Source organism: Lichenostomus cassidix, chromosome 3, assembly GCF_008360975.1.
Source record: "Lichenostomus cassidix isolate B80296 chromosome 3, HeHo_3.0, whole genome shotgun sequence".
Taxonomy (NCBI): Eukaryota; Metazoa; Chordata; class Aves; order Passeriformes; family Meliphagidae; genus Lichenostomus; species Lichenostomus cassidix.
In genome coordinates this window covers 55,021,511-55,041,196 of record NC_139483.1, presented here as the reverse complement: position 1 = coordinate 55,041,196, position 19,686 = coordinate 55,021,511, and the positions used below count along the sequence as shown (strand labels likewise).

Below are 19,686 nucleotides of genomic sequence, written 5' to 3'. Positions count from 1 at the left end.
TATTTGTCTGCCAGTTCAGTAAACTCAGCCAAATCAGAGGTCAGATGTCCCTGAGCCAGCGTAGAGGACTAGCAGAGGAAAGGTAGAAGAAAGGTTAATACTGCCTCATTTTGGTGGCTGTGAGCCATTAGGTTGGTCCAGCTGCATTGTTAAACCTCTCCATGAGTCCCTTATGTTCCCATGAAAGCATTTGAGTGGGCAGACTCTTTTTGTATTAGGAATTCAGCCTGCACAAGCAACAATAGACACATAGAGCTTACAGTTGCAGGCAAAATAAACATGTGGCTGAACGATGAACTAGCTTTTATAAAAACTGTTGGGTGTTTAAACCTTAGAATTAATTAAATAAAAGGGGTGTTGCTGCTTTGCAGTAGCAAAGCCTTTGCACTGCTGCAGCCATTCTCTTCTGTGTCCTGAACACTGAGGTTGGATTACATTAATCCTAAAGCTGAAGTCTGAGTACCTGTGGAACTGTGCTCTTGAAGAGATGCAGCCATGTGAAACATGAGGTTTCTTATGCTTGCACCCTTAAACTAGTGGAGCAACATGTATGTAAATGCTTATGTCATACCTACATATAGGAAAGGATGGTTTTTACAGTGTTGTACAGCTTAAGAGTCTGTTTATTTCTCTCTGTTAATAAAACATCCATTCAAGGAACATTTTACACTCTGAATACATTTGTTTAATGATAGCTGAATTAGTGTTTCACTGTGCCATGTTTGTTGTTACATGGCTTTGTGGAATGAAGAGCTAAATGCGTTTTTTAGGGTAGCTAACATTTTTCATGAGCCATGAGAAGTGACTTTGTTTCTGCAGTGAGCAATCTTTTCAAGTGAGGAGTCAGTTGTGTATCAATTGAATGAAAGCATGTTGGCAACAGTCTTGAGTCTTGATCCAGGATTCGAAGCCCAAAATGTATTGCCTTGGATTTGGATTCCCTTCCATTGAGTGTCTCCCTCAGGCATTGAGAGCATATCCTTGCATTTCTTGCTTTTTTTTGGTCTTATCCACCTGTTTGTCTTTAACGCTCTTTTCTGCTTTGTTTGTCTTTGGCTCCAATTTCTCTGTTGGGAGACATAGCAGCATAGCTTCAATATAGGAAAACCTTTGTGCGTTGCCAGCTAAGGGCTCTTGTTCAGATTTTATTTTGCAGAACACAAATCCCCATGAAACTGGCTTCAGAATAAGACTGCCTTTGCTCTGCAGAGCCAGGAACTTCAGCATGATTTGTAGATCCTTGTTAGATTATTAAAAGCAATAGCTCATAGAGTGGTCTACTTAAATAAACTGTACAGGTAGTCATGAGTGTAAATGTTTGTTCTAATGGTTGTAATAACCATAAGCTTTATGATTTAAAAAAATACATTTTTACTGGTGGCAAGAGAGCACATGGGCAAAGACTACGTGTAGCACTCATTGGTTTATTAAATACTATCCTATTCTACTCTACACAATTGAAGTTTAAAATGACAGCTACAAAGTGTGCACCAGTCCACACTGGTGTGACATCCATACAAACAGAGAGCCCAGTGTGTTGTGGATGCACACAGGTAGCAAGAAACTCCACTACATTCCTGGAGTTTGCCTGAACCCTGTATGGCCATTGAAATTCCGTGGGGAAAGCTGATCCTGTAGTTTGTAGTTAATTCAGACAGCCAGGGTGCAGAACAGCTATTCCTCAGTTAGGTAAATAGCTGAATAAGTTTAGTTACTCTTGCTAAAAGTAAGTTTTCACTGCTCTACATTTCCCTTCCATCACTGTTCTCATACATTAGATCTGACACTCATTAAATCTTGTATGAGCAATTACAGTTCACGTTCTGCCATGTAGGTTGGTTGCATAAGCTCAGGAAAGAATCCAAAAGTGCTAGGAATAGAGTAAGGTGTCTTACAGAATCACGTGGCTGGGAGAGGCATTTTGGGGACCACAGGCTATGAGATTGCTCTCAGCTGCATCCAAAGCAGGAATGTAAGAAATCTGCAACATAGTCTGCAATTAAATTATTTTCCTGTATACTAGAATAAATATCTTAATGTACATATGTTAGGTCATTCACTCTGAGATGGGATCAATATATAAAATATATTAATTCATATATTTATTGTTTTATATATTTAGCATTTTACCTTTTTTTTTTTTTCACTTACGCCCTATTTATTTTAGAGCAGAATTTCCTGTTAAGCATGTAGACAGTACTAAGGAGAATAGCAGGGCTTGAATTTGCAACACTGTTTTGCAAATATAGATTTTTTAATTTTCTGTCCTGGTTTAAGCACTCTCCTTCCTCCAGCTGCTTGTTTCCAGTCCTTTCTCTTTCCCCTCTCTCTCTCACCAGCACACCTGTTCACAGAGCCACATGACATGCTAAACTGGAGACTTGGTCTCTATTGAAAACAACTACAACAAAAAAATCCCTTTCCTTCCCCCTCACAGACAGTGTCTGGGCAAACAGTTTTGTGTGACAGGGAGAAGATGAGATAATGCCACATAAGATGGTGTTTTTTCTGAAATAAATATTTATCACATTAAAGCCTTATTTGGAGCTTTCAAGTGCCAGTAAAGCTACTGTGAATGCACTAGCTGATCAGACTGAGTCTGCATTGCCAGAGCAGCTAAGCCTGTCTCCTTTCTCAGCCTGTGCTCAACTGTTTTTGCATGACATCCCGGCAGAAACCTATTGCCCTTTTTGTTGGCTTAGTTTTCTGCTGACTTAACGCAGAAGCAGTTCAGCCCAGAGTCACAAAAACACCAGAGCTGGTGCAGGAGAGGGTGAGCTGGGACAGCCAGCAGTGAGAAACCAATCTTGTGTAGATCCAACTGCTTGTGTGACCATGTGCCACGGCCAAGGCAAAAAAAAGAAACCATCTCAAAATGTTCCTTTAAAATTTATTTTTAAACCTTACTTTCTCTCTCTGGCCTGCATTGTCTGTTTCTCTGCTTGCTTTTCAGCTGGAATGGCAGCATGCTGTGCCTTTTGAGTAGTGTCAGGTAGCAGTGATGCAGACAGTCTGCTTTAAAAAATCTAAACGAAGTTTAACCATTGAGTCCTGTTGTGAACTCTCCCTAATTGGAGGCATTCCCTGCTTCACTTTCAGGTATCCAAGTGAATCACAGGCCCTCATTAGGTTTTAGATAGCTTAAGCCTTTTAGCTCAGCTTTTCCTTTCTCTCTTTCCTGAGCCTTGTTGCTATGCACCGATAACTCAGTCTTTTTGCTCTAATTTTGAGTTTTCCACTGAACTCTAAGTGCAATGCTGCAGCTGCCACTGGCTGGTTTGCCCTTGTTTGTCCTCTCAGACACTTAGTGTTTCCCTGCAGACTCCCCCCCAGCCTTGCTGTGGGCAAGTGTGGCCCACAGAGGATGGCTGCAGGCAGCCCCTGCATGGGGAGCACCCACGCTGCAGCACAGTGAATGTAGCCATTGTCACAATTGCCATCAGAGCTTTGTGGTCTCTCACACATCTCTTTAGCCCCTCTGGCACCAGCCTGAAATGTGTTTCTGGCGTTTTGTTTTCCGTTTGTATGAAAGGTTGGCTAAACTGGTCTGGTTGACCGATTCTACGTCAGTTGGTTTTGGTGCACCTTAAAGTGTTAAACAGCAAGGAAAGCTGACCTCTCAGCAGTGATGGGGAAAGGAGCTTGGCATTACGGCTGAGTTCTGCGCTTTGATTGAGTGGGGAAGTATATCTCTATTTAAGCAATTACTTCTTTTGAGATTTTGATTTGCTGTGTGCTATTAATCTCTTTTGTTCCCCTTTTGTTCTTCATTACTTCTCTAATGTAGGATGGTCACACTCATAGCTGATCCAGACAAGTTGGTCAATACTGAAATCTACACCTGGTGTAAATTGCAAATGACCCCTAAACCTAGCAGCACCTTTTGCTGAGGCTGAGATGCCCAGTTCCCCGGGTGGCCCAGATGAGAAAGGTATAGAGGGAGAAATGTTGGTGCAGTGCTGTGCTCTCCTTAGCATGAGTTTTGCAGCACCTGTGTCCCTGGAACTGTAGGTTTTGTGGCTTTCTAAACTCGGGACTTTCCTGAGTTGTCAGTGTGTCAGAAGTTATTGCACTACACAACTCAACAGATTACCCCATCCATCTCTTTAATCCCTTAGTGTTTCAGCTGAAGCAAGGGGTTGTTGTAAATCAGAAGACAAGTGAAGCATGAGTATATCCTTGGAATCCGAAAGCAAAGTTCTTCTCAAGTTTGTTTTTCAGGTTTGGACATCATGTTTGTTGAACGCTTTCTTGGCTACTCCTGATAAGCACGTTGCATTCACTGCTGAGAGCATGCTGTGCTGGTGTGTTTTATCAGGTGACAAGAGGGGGATTATTGCAAACTATTGCTGACTTAAGAAAGGTTCACTTTCTGGCTTTTTCCTTAGTTTGGTCCATTTGGTGTAATTCGAAAGAATTTGTAGAAGCAGTAAATTTTTATAAGTGAAGTAATTGACTCTTTTTATTGTGTTGGTACTCTTGTTAGAGCAAGCTAATGATGCTAGCTGTTCTAAGCATCTCTTCAGTGCAGCAAAATTGTATTTCAAAGGGTATCCATTTTACATACTCTCAGAGTGGACACTGTTTAACAAGTTTATAAAGCACCTTATAAAAATTGTATGTGTTTAATACACTAAGTGAATAATCTTCAGGAGATTTTTTTTTAATGTCATAAGATACTTCAATCCATTTTTTACTGTACGCTTTTTCCAAAAAAGGAAATAAAGCCAAATACTTTGGCTAAACTTCTTTTGGCACCAGTAGTACATGTGATATTATTACTTTTAAATGTCAAGTTCAAGGATTTATTTTTAATATTTTTTTGCTTTATACCATTAGAAGGGGGTTCCATGCAGTGACCCTCCTGAAAGCTTTAATTTTTAAGAATCTGCCCAGCATCTTTCTAGTTTGCCTTATTTAATCTCTGACTTCTTCACTCTTATTTTCACAAAAAAGCCCAAAATGTAGCGCAATTGCATTTCAATATTTTGGTCTCTGAACAATGTGCTTTTTCTTGTTAGAGTGTTAGTTATTAGTGCAAGGCTAAGGTTTCACAGTACGGGGTGGCTGACGGCACTATCAGTGTAGGTTTTACTTTCCTACTCTGATATGTGTTTACTACAAACTAGGAAAAGGATGTTCACAACTTTACAGTGTTTTCTCTGACCCCATTCTCAGTGCAGCTGCTCAAGCAGCTGTGCTGGGCACAACTGTGACAGCGGTGGGGGGTGAGGGAAGGTGATACTGTGTTAGTTGGTATTGCTGCAAGGCTCCTAAAGTCATGGTCTAATAATACAAGTCCCAGTGGTACCACAAACTGAAAAATAAGGTACCATTACTGCTAGAAGAGCCATGAATCTGTGCCATTCACGTGTGAGTGGTGGTGCCATTCACATCCAGACTGCCCTTTTTATTACCTTCCTCACAACTGCTGAGGTAAAAGTAAATTCCATTCCTTTCACTTGTTGTAAAGTGGAAACAAAAAAATCATCTTCTTCATGCTTTTAAAATCTTAGCAAATTTTCTTACCAGTAAGCAGGAAAGTCTTCAGAGACAAAATGCAGTGCAATGTGTTTTTCTTCACTAGCATGAAGTCAGAGTTCCTGAAAGCTGAGTTTACTTAGTGCCTTGTCACAAATAATCTGGGTGCAGATCATGCTTGCTCATAGCTTACTGCAAATGGAAGTCAGGTGACAATGATTTCAATTACTTTCCATTGCAGAAAGTGCTTAAAACAGTTTTGAAATAATTTATTAATTATTATGCAAAATGGGAATCAAATCTTATATTTTTGTGTGTTCAGAGTCCTTGAGAAAGTTCCGACTCCACATTGTCACTGCAGATTTCTATAATTTTTCTCTCCTGCTCTTTAGCATACATTGCAAAATAAAGCTTTTCAGAAGGAAGACTGAGTAGAAGAGAGCTGTCCTGAATGTTTTTCTGTGTCAGGAAGCATTCTAGCATTGACTTCAGTATTATATGTGACTGTATTTCAGAGCTGAATTAATTTGAAATCATATAAATTATGCAAAGCTGAACTCAAAACTGAAAGCTGGTATTGATCATGAACTACTGAATTATATCTAACTAATATTACACTTGGCATAAAAAAGTGATGTTTTGCCCAGTCAGGGGAGGTGGTGCTATTTTGAAGACAAAACCTCCTAAATTATGGACTATCGGTGGTGAGATTGTACCTTCTTCCCTTTAAAAAAAAATACATCTAAAAAAAAGTGTTAGAAATTCACTTAGCCTTTCCTTGCTACAAAGCATATTTGTAAATGTTTGTTCCCAAGTCTGTAGTTTATATCCAGAATTACAAGAGGCAATTTACAGGAATAAAATAACATATGATTATAAATCATCAGCCATTTAGCTGAGTTCTGTGCTTTATCTGACAAGCATATCAAGTGATCTCCTTCATAAACTGACTGAGCTCCAGTTTGAAACTAGCTAGGATTTTTAACTCTTGCTGCTGGTAAGCTGGCTGGGTTGCCATGGTTAGTTGGGACTCATTTGTTCTTTTTCTGTAACACTCTGTTACAGTTATTTTCAAGAGTGTGGGGTATTTTTTCCATGCAGATGGATGCTGCTCTGTACCTCATTGGAAAAGGAATTATTATACAGTTATCTCTCAGACTAGGAGCTGTGAAGGGGCACACGTGTGTTAGTTGTTTGCTGAAGGAAGTGTCACACCATGACTGAGCTGGCTGGGTCACAAGCAAGCATAGCTTATTTGAGAAAGCTGCGTTTTCTTGTCTTCATATGGGTTTTCAGAGTAAAAGGGAGATGTAGTGAGATAGTGTTTGGGATAGGATTGTATGCTTAAGGGATGTGCTGTGGTGATGCTGGGGAGGCAGGAAGGGTGGTGTGAGTGTTCCTTCTGGCTGGCTGGTAACTAACTAGAGCTGGCTGTCTCCTGAGGAGCTGGTGCTGTGAGGAAAATGTCTGCTAGGAAGTTCTCTTAATTCATCACTTGGCAAAGGAAATAAAAGCAGGCTCCCTAGCTAAGAGCATTACTTGCCCAGTGAAAGATGAGGAGACAAAGCTGCCGAGTCCATCGCTTGCCACCAGCAGCACACAGTCTCTGATGGAGATCTCCTGGTCTGCCACTGCACTGCAGTGCCTGACAGGAGCCATCCATCTTATTCCCACCTCCATCCTTGACTAGCTTTCTGGCCTTAAGCAAGTAATTTCAGCCTCTATGCCTGCGCATGTAATCCCATTCTTACCAATGTGTTCTTTCAGTTTGTGAACTTTTTTGGGGGCAGAAACTGTCTCACCATAGCAAATGGGGAGATGACAAGCACTGCTACTACAGGACCTTTAAGGTAACAGGGCTTTTGTAGAGCCATGGCAGCTGCCAGTACTTAAACATGCATCAGGAATTTACTTACAAGCTGACATGGTATTTTAATGTCCTGTGTGCTGATCTCTTCTACAACATGTTAGAGATTAACACAACTCTTCCCTCTGGCAGGGATATTCATAAACTAAATGGAGAGTACAACTGTTAAGGGCTATCCATTCTTCTCAGTCTCAGGATAGTTACCCAGAGGTAAAAATATATAGGAAGGATCTGTCATTCATTCACAAAGTAGAGGCACTGCCCAGTTCCTGATAAATAAAATAGCATTCTACTGAGTAGAAACTGATGACATTGCAACTTCTGTCCAGTTTATTTTCTCTTCCCTCCCCAGGTTAGCAATCCTACCTAGTTTTAAAATTCCCAACACATAAGAAGCAGTTCCTTTTTTTCTCTTGTTACCTACTGGTTGTACAGTTTTTATTTATAAGAAGGAAAGAACCAGTGGTTTAAAAAATGCAAACAGTAAAACATCATGTGTGCTAGGAAGTTCTCTTAATTCATCACTTAAAGGAAATAAAAGCAGGCTCCCTAGCTAAGAGCGTTACTTTTGCTTGGGGTTATTTGGCAGAAAATCCATCATCCTCTCTCCATTTGTGAGTATTTCATATAGACTTACACCCTTTAGCAAGGGTCAGCAGGGCAGAGTATGCATAAAGGGTTCAAGTCCCATTTCAAAGGCTGAATTTTAATTTTAGTGGATGGTTTATTTTTAATATCAGTTGAAAATGTTAGCTCTTTATTAGATTTTTGTTTGTTTGGTTTACTGACCTTTTGATACTGAAACCTAATATTCTTTTTATGGAAAACTTGTATAAGAATTAGGTTTCTTCAGATATTTACATCATGGTGGAGAAACCAGTTTTTGCTTTTTATTTTCTGACTCGTTCTGAATCTGCAGGCAGAAGTGCTTTGTTTTCTGAAAGCTTTCATAATTAAAATTGTTAATAAGGTACACATATGGAGGGGCCAATGTTTGTTTATTTACTTTGTGTGTTTTACTTCTGGAATGGCTGACTTAATTAATCAAGACTCCACAGAAGTCAATAAAAATGTGAAATGTGGAAAGGACATAAATACATGCATTTCCATTTTTTATTATGGTAATTATAGTAGGCAAAGTTTTAATATCATCTTGTACAAGTTTCTGTTTTGCAGAGATGATTTTCTGTTTTCCACTCATATTCCATAAGCTCAGGCACACTGAGAGCTCAGTTAACAGGTATTTCAAAAATATTGTTTAAGCTACATTTCCTTATTGAGGATCAGAACTCAGATATGTTTTCCTCTCATCCTGGGCTACCCTCTCTACCAGCCCAATTAAAATAATGTGGTTTGGGAAAAGGGCTAAGGTTATATCTTTAGATGTTAGGGCTAAGGTTATGTCTTTAGATGTTCCTGGCAGAAAAATGCACATGCTGAGGGTTCCAAGTATTTTTATTTACAGATGTTTTGTTTTGCCTCAGAAATGAAGTACTTCATGGTAATACAACATAAAAGAAAAATACGGTGATTTCTCTGAAAATATGCTAACTTTAAATTGTTGTTTTGCTGAGATTTTTTAATTTTTAGGCAACAAACTATATGTATTATTGTATGCTGGGTTTTTTCACAGAAAGTAATGGCAGAAAAATAGTTATTTCTCATGAAAACAGAAAGTAGGTTTGTTTACATATCTGGTCTTATCACCTAGTGGGATTAGCTTTAAAGAAAAGTTCAATAATTTATGTCTAGGGATGTAAGTTTGTTTCTAAACCATTTTTAAACATGTTAATGAGATTGCAAATAATGCTAGGTTATGTATGGCTAGTATGATTTGTTAATGGGAAGAGTGTTGTTTTGGCAAATAGCCAAAGTGCTTTTGAAGGTCAGATGTTGACCATATTTGAAAATGTTCAAAGCTGTTCTCTGATTCTATAAAATAATACATTAAGAGGAAATATTAATATCCTAAATGGTATCTCAGGGTCAAATTACTGCCCTGACCTTGTAATTTAATTTTTGCAGTTTTATAAAAGTGCTGTTTAATAATTTGATTTGATTGAGGAAACAGATTAGATTCGGATGCAGTAAGAGAAAATGTAGGTTACAGCCTTTTTTTAATTTTGGGTGGCCTACCTGTCCTTTATATGGTGGGCCTATTTTTTGGTCCCTTTATTGTTGGTTTTCTATGCTGACAGCTTTATTGAAGCTGACAATCTCAAGGTGTTCAGCTTTGCTAACTGCATGAATAAGGCACATACTTGTAATGTATTTTCAGCATGGCACTGGCTGCAAGCCCTGAGTGGAAATGAAGCTTCAGGGACGAGCAGATGCTTTACATGCATGAGGACACTGTATCTGTGCTGCCTCCATCTACTGCATCTCAAACAGAGCTCCCAAGAGACTGAGTAACAGCTTCATAAATCAAGGGCTGCAGGTTCAGCCTTTCCAGAAGCCAATTAGGAATTCAGTATACGTTTTGGGGTTCTTCACTGTACAAGGAGCAAGAAAGCACAAAAATGTGGGGGAGGGCTAAAGGATGATAGAGTAGCTGAGATGACAAGATGATGGGCAATTATGAAGAGGAACTGGAAAAAAATGAATAATTTATAATCTGTAGTAAGGAGGGATCAACTAATAATGTAGAAATATTTCAGAAATGGTAATGGGTAGTTTGCAATGGCAATTCTGCTGCCCTGATTACATGAATTGTGGTTAAGTGGATAAATTCACAATAGACATTAAAGAATTGGTTTATCTATGAGCAGTTCAAAGGATTTGTCTTGTAAACCAGCAGAATTATGGTTTGGTTTGATTTTGGTTTTTGACTGTGTTTTTAACTGGGATTTCCACGTAGGAAGATGGAATCTGTTGGCATGTGACCTTAGTACCTTCTCTCTCCTCAGTTTCTAATTCTTTCTGTAAGATAAATTACACATGACATCATATCATTGAACAGATGCAGTTACTTACCACAGCAAGTTTAACCAGTTGAGTTCCTTTTCCTTATCCAAAATTTATAGGGAAAACAGTAAATACATATTCGTAAGTTTGTCACACATCATCAATCTTACACTTTGCATAGCGGTTCAAATAGCAGTTTTGTATAGTTTATTTTAAAAATACAGATGATTACAACCAAACTAACACTTACCTGCAAAAGGTATCAGAGAGCTTACATCTGAAAAGCTTCCATGAGTTCCAAAGTTGCTTCTGCTGCATTTCTCCATGCATGTGGCTATTTCACGGTCTGTGCAGCACTGTGGGTTTTACCAGCCTGCTTCTTTCATCCTCCTCTGCTCTTCTGTGGCTTATGCTGCATGTTCTCACTACTAGGCATTATTTGCTGTCTCCTAAAATACTACTAACAGTACCTGGTGTTTTCTGTCTCCATGGAACATCTCTCTGTTTATTGATATCTTAAATTTTGTATGTGTTTGATACACGTATTGCACTCTGTGTAGAATAATTTCCATGCTCACAGAGCTCTCCAGCTAAGCTCTTGGGATGGTCTTGTAGGGTAATTTACAGCCTTTGCATCAAATGTTTTACTAGGCCGTTTTTACATCCAGACAAACTGCTCACGCAGGGGAACACTCTTCTTCCTGGGGGTAAATAACAGGAATTCCCTTTTCCATGAATTTCTAAAACATGTAGTCTTGCTGTCAAGGACAGTGTTGTTGGTGTCCTCTCCCAGGCCAATCACGAAAGAAAGGCATTCTGTCTCCTAGCAAAGACTAAAGTGGAATGAAATAAAGCCAGAACCTGTTTGTCCTTCTAGGAGAAGGATTGAGTACACGAGTGCACAGAAAAGACAGTGCCTAAGTCATGAGCAAAATCATTATCATAACAAGCAAGTGCTCCCCGGGATTTCAGAAGGGCAGAGAGGAGAATGCTCTCGCTGTACCTCGGTGCAGAGTCAGGGGGGTTTTACCCCCGCGAATGGCTGCCCAGGGCGAATAGCTCAGCACTGCGCGGTGATGGATGGCTCCGTGCCGTGCGTGATTGCGCAAGTGGCAGGAGCATTGATCATCGTGATGCTGCGGCCCTTTGTTGTGTGGCATTCGCCGCAGCCTCGGCCGACACCACCCTCCTGCTGTCGGTGCAGAATGCTTTTGTTCTGTGATGAGGGCGAGGGGAAGTGCAGGCGGCTGCAGAGCTCCTGGGCTGCCCCCCTCTCCCTGCCGTGCCCGTCTGAAGGCTTGCGAAGCACCTACAGCCCGGCATGCGGTGGGAAATGAAGCTTAAATGGGTTTTGTCTCTGAGTTGTGATAGGCTCTGATGGTAGCTTGTCTGGCTGCAAAAATTCTGTATTCCTCATTCACTCACTACCTGTATCATCACTCATTGCCCGACTGCATTTCTGCTGTTCTTCAGAAAGTATATCTCCTGCCAGGACATCTGCTGATGTGGTGGCTTGTCTCAAGAATAGGGTCCTTTGCATCCCTTCTTTCCTTTCTCACAAAACAGTGCAATACTGGTGCTAAAGCAGGTGTTGCTCCATGACCATTTGATGAAATGCTTAGAACTTTTCCAGGGAAGAAATTTTCAGGCTCTCTGCCTGCCTCTTGAAGTTAGTGTTTTCCAGATGCTTGTAACATGAATTCTCAAAGCATGTTCAAAGTCCATTTTCAGTAGCTTTTTCAAGGGGAGTGTAGAAGGACCCAAAACCTGAGAGTTCAACAGGAAGCAGTTTGACTTTGATGAAATGTGTATTGGTGAAAGCACCTTCAGCCAAATGGATCTTTTAAAAGTGAAAGTAAATGAAAGTCTGGTAGTGAGATCTGCATTGAGTAACATGGTTTAAGTGTGATGAAATTTATTTTAAGCCCTTAGGGGAATACTCTGGGTACCACTAATTAATATACTCCTTGCAGAATTGTAGCAGAATGTCCTTAAATGAAGATCCATCAGTGCTGCTCTTAATTATTCCTTCCATGCAACTCCGAATAAAAAAGTGGTGTGGTTTTAATTTTGTAATTACCAGAAGACTAATAATTCTTTTGCCAAAGGCCATGGTGATCTTTAAAGTATGTAATGTAATTGCCTTATTCCTGTGCCATTAATTGTACTCCAAACATGGTCATCTGTCTTACGAGGAAATGTTACTCTGTTACCTCAAAGAAAACGTGCTGTGAATGATGTAAGGATGCAACCTAAAATTCACGGTTCTTTTGTTAGACATTTTCTAGTTAATGTTGAAACAGAAGGAGTCTACAAGACGGGGCACTGTGTATATTTGGTTAGTGTATTCAGCTATGGTTGCAATTCATGTCAGGGCCCAACACTTGGTCTGTGAGTTATGGGTCTTTACATGACTACAGGACACAGAAATTAGGAGAGAGTGACTGTAAAACCCAGCAGGCTTAGCAGAGAAATTTAAAGAAACATGTAGCCCATGAAGCCACATTCAGCTCACTTAATTTCTATTAGAATGAATTGTTTGTGACTTGTAAGACATCTGCTGGTTTCTAATCTCTAGTAATAAAACTAAATAATGAGTTCATTACTGCTGAGCTGCAAGAAAATGTCAAATTTTACATTGGAAGTATCAGAATATGGTTTGACAAGGTGGCTAGGGAAGAATTAAGTTTTCCACTGATGAAATGTATCTTCCCTTGCTTCTGCCACTTGTTTGAACACATTCAGATACTTGTCTGGTCTTACTTCAACTAGTTCAGAAATAGGCCAATGGAAAAAATTAGTTGGGTTTTTTTTTTTTCCCTCTGTGTTTTTTATGTTTTCGCTTTCTGTTTAGCAAATTTCAACAGTTTACCTTCCAATTAAATGAATGCCAAAAAAGTCTGGGCAGCAGGGACAGAGCAGGAGAGAAAGGTAGAAGACTTAAGAATGAGCAGGAGCTACCCTTTCAGCAGGGCAGGGTGCTCATTTGGTTCAGCCATGGAGTAAAACCATGCCCTAAATTGGTGGCTTGGAGGCAGGAATCACTGCATTTGCTCTTCTGTGTATTTTCAAGACGGGAAGGCAAGCAGAGCTGTGGAGATGTTCAGAGCATGCTTTCTGTCACACAGTGCTACTCTTGTCAGCTCCTGGAGATTTCAGTTAGATTCCCACCCTGAATTTAAAATCCAGCATCTGCAGCATGCATATATAAACAGGCTTTTCACCCACAAAGAAGAATTGTATGCTTGTCAGAGGATTGAGATTTAAGGGTTTTCTTCACCTGTCTGGTTTGTAGTAAATAAATTAACTTTCTGCAATTCTTTTTTGTCCATAGTCTGGGAATAATTTGTGTGAGTGATTGTGCCTATTCTTTTGTCAGTGTATGGGATGCTCTTGAAAAGTTAACAGCAACTGATATTAAAAGTGAGTAACAGTGAGAGGTTACGAGGTAACCTTTCGTTTCTCATTTAAAGCTGCTCTGCATTTCAATGGTAAAATTACTTTCTTATGGAAAAATAAATGTTTCTGAGCAAAAGATTGAAATAGCTTGTTATGGGGTCCCAAGGGGATCAGCACTTAATTTAAGTGTATTCCTGGGAGCCAAGCTTCCTGTGCAGCCCTTGCTGCCAGGAGGCAGTGACTCTTAGCCGACACCTGAGACTCAGCCAAAGGAGATAATAAGTCTCCTTTGAAGCAGGGCAGAATGAATTGCCGTATCTGCTGGTTCAGTCAAAAGCATGGATTGGTGGTGAACAATTAGAAACCACCAGTGCCCAGACCCCAGCAGGGCAAATGCTGCCCTGGCATCTTTGTTTAGCAAAGGGTGGAAAGTACACATTACATCCAATTAGCTTATGGTCTGTTAAACTAAGGGGCAAATATTTTTCCTTTTACCTTTTCTTCTAGACCTCACAACAACAACATCAAATTTTGACAACCAATGCGAAGTATTTTCTTCATGGCATGGAAAATGTTCAGGCTTAGCATATTCATGTGTAGTTTTCTGCTGGACTTTGTGTTCAGCAGTGGTATCAGAGAGTTCCTGTGTTCCATGACATCCGAGAATGCGTGGAAAGAAAAATGAACAGGAAAACTCCCTCTGTTGGGAGGAGTATCTGTTACATAATAATGGAAGTTCATATCAAATAAGTGCTAGAGTCAAAATGGACAAACATCTGGCTTATTCATCCCTAGCTATACTAACAAAAATATGATATCCTGTTAGAGAAATCACTGATCATCCTGGTTTATTTTGGCAATTACACACCTTGGTATTTTTCACTTAAAAAAGAACATATTAGTACTTTGTAGCTAGCATATCTCCAGTTCCAGGTTCACAGTTTATGTGCTTCTGTGACTTTGAACTCTTCCTTTCCTGAGTTTACCACCAGACAGCTGCACCAGAACAGATATGTTTACATGTGGGGAGTAAATGGCAACTTGCAGCTCAGAGTTTCCATTTCCTTTTACATTGTTCAGGAATCCAGGCTCACAATTCGTCCTCAAGCTTCTTCTCATGTGTGTGCATCTGACTTGGCCCTTTATAGTACAAATGCTTTATTTTGACATTGATTTGTTGATACAAGGGCTGACTAGGGAAAAGCTACTTTCACTAGATATTACCCTCAGTATGCATGAAGTTCAATTGTGGGTGAAATAGCTTTTCAAAAAATATTCTGAATATCACTTTCTGTAAGGCTTTTAAGCACCGTGTCAATGTAAGACTAATGTGGAATTACTTTATGCAGCTTTGCCAAGATAGGTGTATTTTTAAATGGAGAAAAATTATGTTTTGTATTATGAATGATGGTGAAATTTGATTAGCTGCTTAACACATGACACTGTCAATTTGAGCTATTGTCATGTGTAGGTGATTCCTAGATGTCCTTGGTAAGGCAGTAAGTACATGAAGGAGGTAATGATAATTATAAACAAGAAACAAACCCATCAGAGTCATTTGTTCATTTGCCTGAACCTTGAAGTAGAATTACAGACTCCAGTGAAGAGTTTGTTCTGACTTTATATCACCTCACAGACTTATCTCTGTTGCCTAATTTCACCCCTGTGGTCTTCTCCTTCCCCTTTTGTACCTAACTTTGATATTTTGGGTTCTTGCTCTGAATGAAAACTATGGTGTATTGAATTTTTTGGTAGCAGGAGTGAGTGAAGTAGATGTTATGTAAATGATCTCTAGAAAGACCTATAGTAATTTTGTGTTGTGTTTTGCCTACTGTCTTTTTGAAAAGAGATCCCACAGTTACCCTGATGTATTAGAATGAGCTGCTTTTGGTCATGCTCACATGGATATTTTATGAGAAAAAATTATTTGACCTTATTTGAGCATTTTGATGCAGTTTACTTCACATATATAAGTGTAAATTAACTGCTAGATTTAACCCATGACCACTCTTAAAAGTAATGTAACGGTATGCACTGCTGATACAGAAAATATTAATTTTTAATCCTCATTCCAGTGTTCTTTATGAAACTTGGGCTCTAAAACTGAAGCATAAAATCAAAAAACAGAGTGCTTGTAGAATTAGGTTTTGCACTTTGTCTGACCACACAGTGAGAATCCAGAGAGCTGTACTAACTTAAAATTGCACCCAGAAGTGAATATTTTAGCACTTGTCCAGCTCGTTGTTGAGACTTGTCAGTGCAAGAAGGGGATGCAGAATGCAAACCAAGGCCTGGGACTGTAATAACACTGATCTAGGTCAGCATACATTTGCCATGGAGTTGTGTTCTCAGCCTGGAAGTGGGAATACCTGTGTGTTTTCTGAGAGCTCACTGAAGGCAAATCATTCACCTCTTTGCTTTCATTAAAACTACATTAGAGCTCTGTTTGTGGCCTGGAAATCAAAGCAAGCAGTTAACACCATGCTGGTACCTATTACAAACCCCCTACATGCTTTCAGGGCAGCAGCCCAGGCAGCCACGATTCATGGGGCTGGGAAATGGTGGCTTGGCAGGGCTCAGGATAAACAGGCATTCAGGGAGGGGAGCTGAAGCTGGGCAAAATGTATGGGCAGGTAGTAGTGCTTGTGTCACAAGCTTTTCCTCAGCTGAAGTACAGCAGACCACAACTACTTAAGTATATGTTTGTTGCCCAAAGTCTATGTGAGTTCACCCGTAATCTGTAATTCTCATCTGTTGACAAACTGTGCATGAGAAATTATTATCAAAATAAATGGTCCCATGTATTACTTTATTTTTCTGTTGTTACATGTAAAGTGATTAGCTCACCACGTACTACTTTCAATTTCTGTTGATATATTTGAAGTGATTAGCTGGTTTATCTGATGATCACTAAATGCAGGGTAGTTTAAAACTTCCCATTTGTAGTCTGCGTTTTTCATTGATGCTTTCATTTGAAAGCAGGAAACAATCTGAAAGTAATTGTATTAAGTGTTTCTGCACAAAGATTTTAAAATATAATAGCTTGGCATGCCATTCTATCTTCTTACTATTCCTTGGAGGAAATAAAATGGAGTTGCAACTTTCATCCAGGCAGCTTTTCTACTACATCCTGTTTCCTTCCGCACACTGGAGAAAGCACTGACGTTCGCCTCCCTTTCCTCCACTTCCAATGAAAAAATGCTGTTCTCCATGTTGTAGTGCTCACTGCAGTGAACTTTGATACAGTGTTTGGGTTGTTTAGGCAAATGTGAGTTTTGCCCTCCTTATCAAAGGAAAGCATTGCAAAGAACAGAGGAAAATGCACAGCCCTGGCTGCCTGGACTGCCCGAAGGGTGGCTTGCTGTGAGAGCAGTTGCTGAGGAAGGCTGACATCTCTGCTGTTCTCCCACTGAAAGGCAGACTTGCAATCCTCCCTTTCTCAAAGGGAAACTGACCCTTGAAAAGGCTTGGCATGAAATGGATTAACTCCCTGGAAACTTTGTTTGGAAATGTTAGGAGACTGCTATGTATATGTCCTGGCAATCTCTGTAAGAGACAAATTATTTTCCCACCCTCTCGAGCACTTGGTAGTTTATCTGTTGTTTATATTAATGATTGATTGTGGTTATATATTCCTAATTCAGAGCTCTCATTAATCACTCTATGCCACATAAGAGACTGGAGAAGAAGAATGAGGGTTACTGGAAAGCAGAAATGTGATCCCTGGCTCTGCTTTTAATATGACTTACCCTGACATTAGCTTTGCTTCTATGAATTACTGCATTTGTGTAAACATATTTTCTTCTTTTCTCCCCATGTTTGGTGTGTCTGTTTTTCTCAGGGCTATTCAGAAAAAGTTGATATGCTTATTACAATGATTGAGGAGAATGTTAATCATGACGCTTGCCATGTTGCTATTTGGAGAGGTCCCTGCTCCTCACAGCAGCCCCAAGCCCTTGTTTGCTACTCCTTGCTTCCTCTCCCAGCCCCAGCAGCCATTTCCTCCCTCACAGCAAACCCAGGCAATTGTTTCAGCCTGTATAAAACGAAGAAGAGGTGGGAAAGGACCAGTGGGGTTAGGACAAATGCACAAAGGCTGGGACTTCCTAAAGCACATCGGCTGCCAACAGTGAGATACTTTCTGCCACAGCAACAGAGCAGATCTGTACCTCCTCCTTCTTCTCCTTGACCCTGCTGAAGGTTGCCAACGCTGAAGTGTTCAAACAGCTGCCTGTAGTCCCTTCCCCTCCTAAGTATGAGAGACAAAACTGCTGGCAAGGGGGAAAGAGAAGGGAATTTACGAGTTTTTTACAAGTTGATTTGGTTTATGAGAACACATTACCAGCCCTGCTTGGAGTCAGGTCCAGAAGCATCTGGAGCAAGCTGTTTTCCCACCCTGACTTGTGTCCCTGAAAGTCCCTTCACATCTTTCAGAGGCATGCATTGAGCCCAACTCTTTAATGTATTCTGGTGGGAAATTGTTGCATGACCAAATTTTCAACTAACAGGAGATTTAATCCATTGAATTTTTGATTTGCTGTGTGCTTCTGTTTGCCTAATATAAAGAAATTACTTGGATTTTAAAAGAAGCAATCAAAATAATTGCCATTTGACAAATCAGGACAAATTCGCTCTGAAGAGACTAGTGTCGTCTAATACAGATTATCTTCTCTTTATTTGTAGCTCCACTAAACATACTTTGCTGAGTGTATCCTAATTCTGCACAGACTTTTCTCTTGAGTCATGTTACATCCATGTCTGACTTCTTTGGTGCAAAATCCCATTATGAAGTTTACTATTTAACAGCATACTCAACACTGAGACGTGACTGTAACTGCTGGTTTGTGTTTATAACTAAACATCCTCTCTACAAATGCAAGAGATCACCAGAAGTTCTGCCAACCTAGGAGAATTTAGGCCCATTGGTTGTGCTGGAAGCATATCTTTAGTGAAATCAAAGGAGGAGGAATAATATAGAAAAGTCTTACATCTCTGAGAATTTGCAATCATTTTACATATAATTGCACAAAACCAGTGATTTTAGAGGACCAAATATTTTTTAAATACTTTGGTTCAAACTAATTTAGATTGCTTGGGTTCTTTCCCCCCATGTAACTACCTTTGATGGCATATTGTACATATCAAGAATATGAGAATTTATTTCTGAGTTGGGAATAGGTTTTTAATCAGACTCAGTAATGTAAATAGACCTCTATTTGAAAGTTCATTCAAAACTGAGTACTGGTGTGTATTTAAGTGCACTGTATGCTAAAGTAGAAATATCCCCCAGTGTTTAACCAAAAGCATGTTTAATGTGTGGTTTTGTTTTGTTTTTTTAATGTTTAACAGTAACTGAAGCTGGCTTTGGTGCTGACATTGGGATGGAGAAATTCTTCAACATCAAATGCAGAGCATCTGGCTTGGTTCCCAGTGTGGTTGTACTTGTTGCTACAGTGAGGGCTTTGAAGATGCATGGAGGTGGGCCAAATGTAAGTTTTTGCACCTTTCTTGGAAAAATCAAATTCTTGCTAATATCTGAAATAAGTAAAATACCTTGATTTAAGAAATATTTGGGGTAGTCGATGGGGGAGTATTTAGATAACCCTAATGAGATACCTCATTATATAGTTGTTATCTGTAAAGTTAATGCTATCTCTAAAGTTAAGGCACAAATGAAAGACGAGGGACAAAAGAGCTCTGAAGAAGTACTATAAAAGCTGTAAGATATATATATATGTGTATATATATGTATATATATATATATTCTTGTCCCTGCCTTTTGAAATAGCATTTGTAAGTGAACCGAAGTAGTCACAGGCTGGGAAATTCAACAGCCAAGGAGGAATGAGACAAGTTCAAGTTGCAGTATGTGAGTGGAAGTAGAGAACATTGTTAGTGAGGGTTTTGAGATTTCTTTCACTCCAGTAATGGGCACCCCCTATGTCCTTTTATTTTTCTCAGATTAATTGTCTTGGGGATGCTGAAATAACTGATGAAATTTTGCAAGTTTTTTCCTGATGTACCAAGAGTCACCA

The 19,686-nt window shown here is 39.7% G+C and overlaps 1 protein-coding gene and 1 long non-coding RNA gene across 2 annotated transcripts in view; one reads left to right on the top strand and one right to left on the bottom strand.

Moving 5' to 3' along the window:
* MTHFD1L (methylenetetrahydrofolate dehydrogenase (NADP+ dependent) 1 like) overlaps positions 1 to 19,686 on the top strand; it is a 141,538-nt gene that overhangs the window by 58,671 nt on the left and 63,181 nt on the right. Inside the window, exon 21 of the mRNA XM_085055848.1 lies at positions 19,001 to 19,140. Within this exon, the coding sequence (XP_084911974.1) occupies positions 19,001 to 19,140 (140 nt within the window). The remainder of the gene's footprint in view (positions 1 to 19,000; positions 19,141 to 19,686) is intronic.
* On the bottom strand, positions 603 to 10,643 carry LOC146439743 (uncharacterized). Its single transcript, XR_014850891.1, has 2 exons — positions 10,503 to 10,643; positions 603 to 1,067 (listed from the first exon to the last, which is right to left on the bottom strand). It is a non-coding gene; the product is annotated as an uncharacterized LOC146439743 (long non-coding RNA).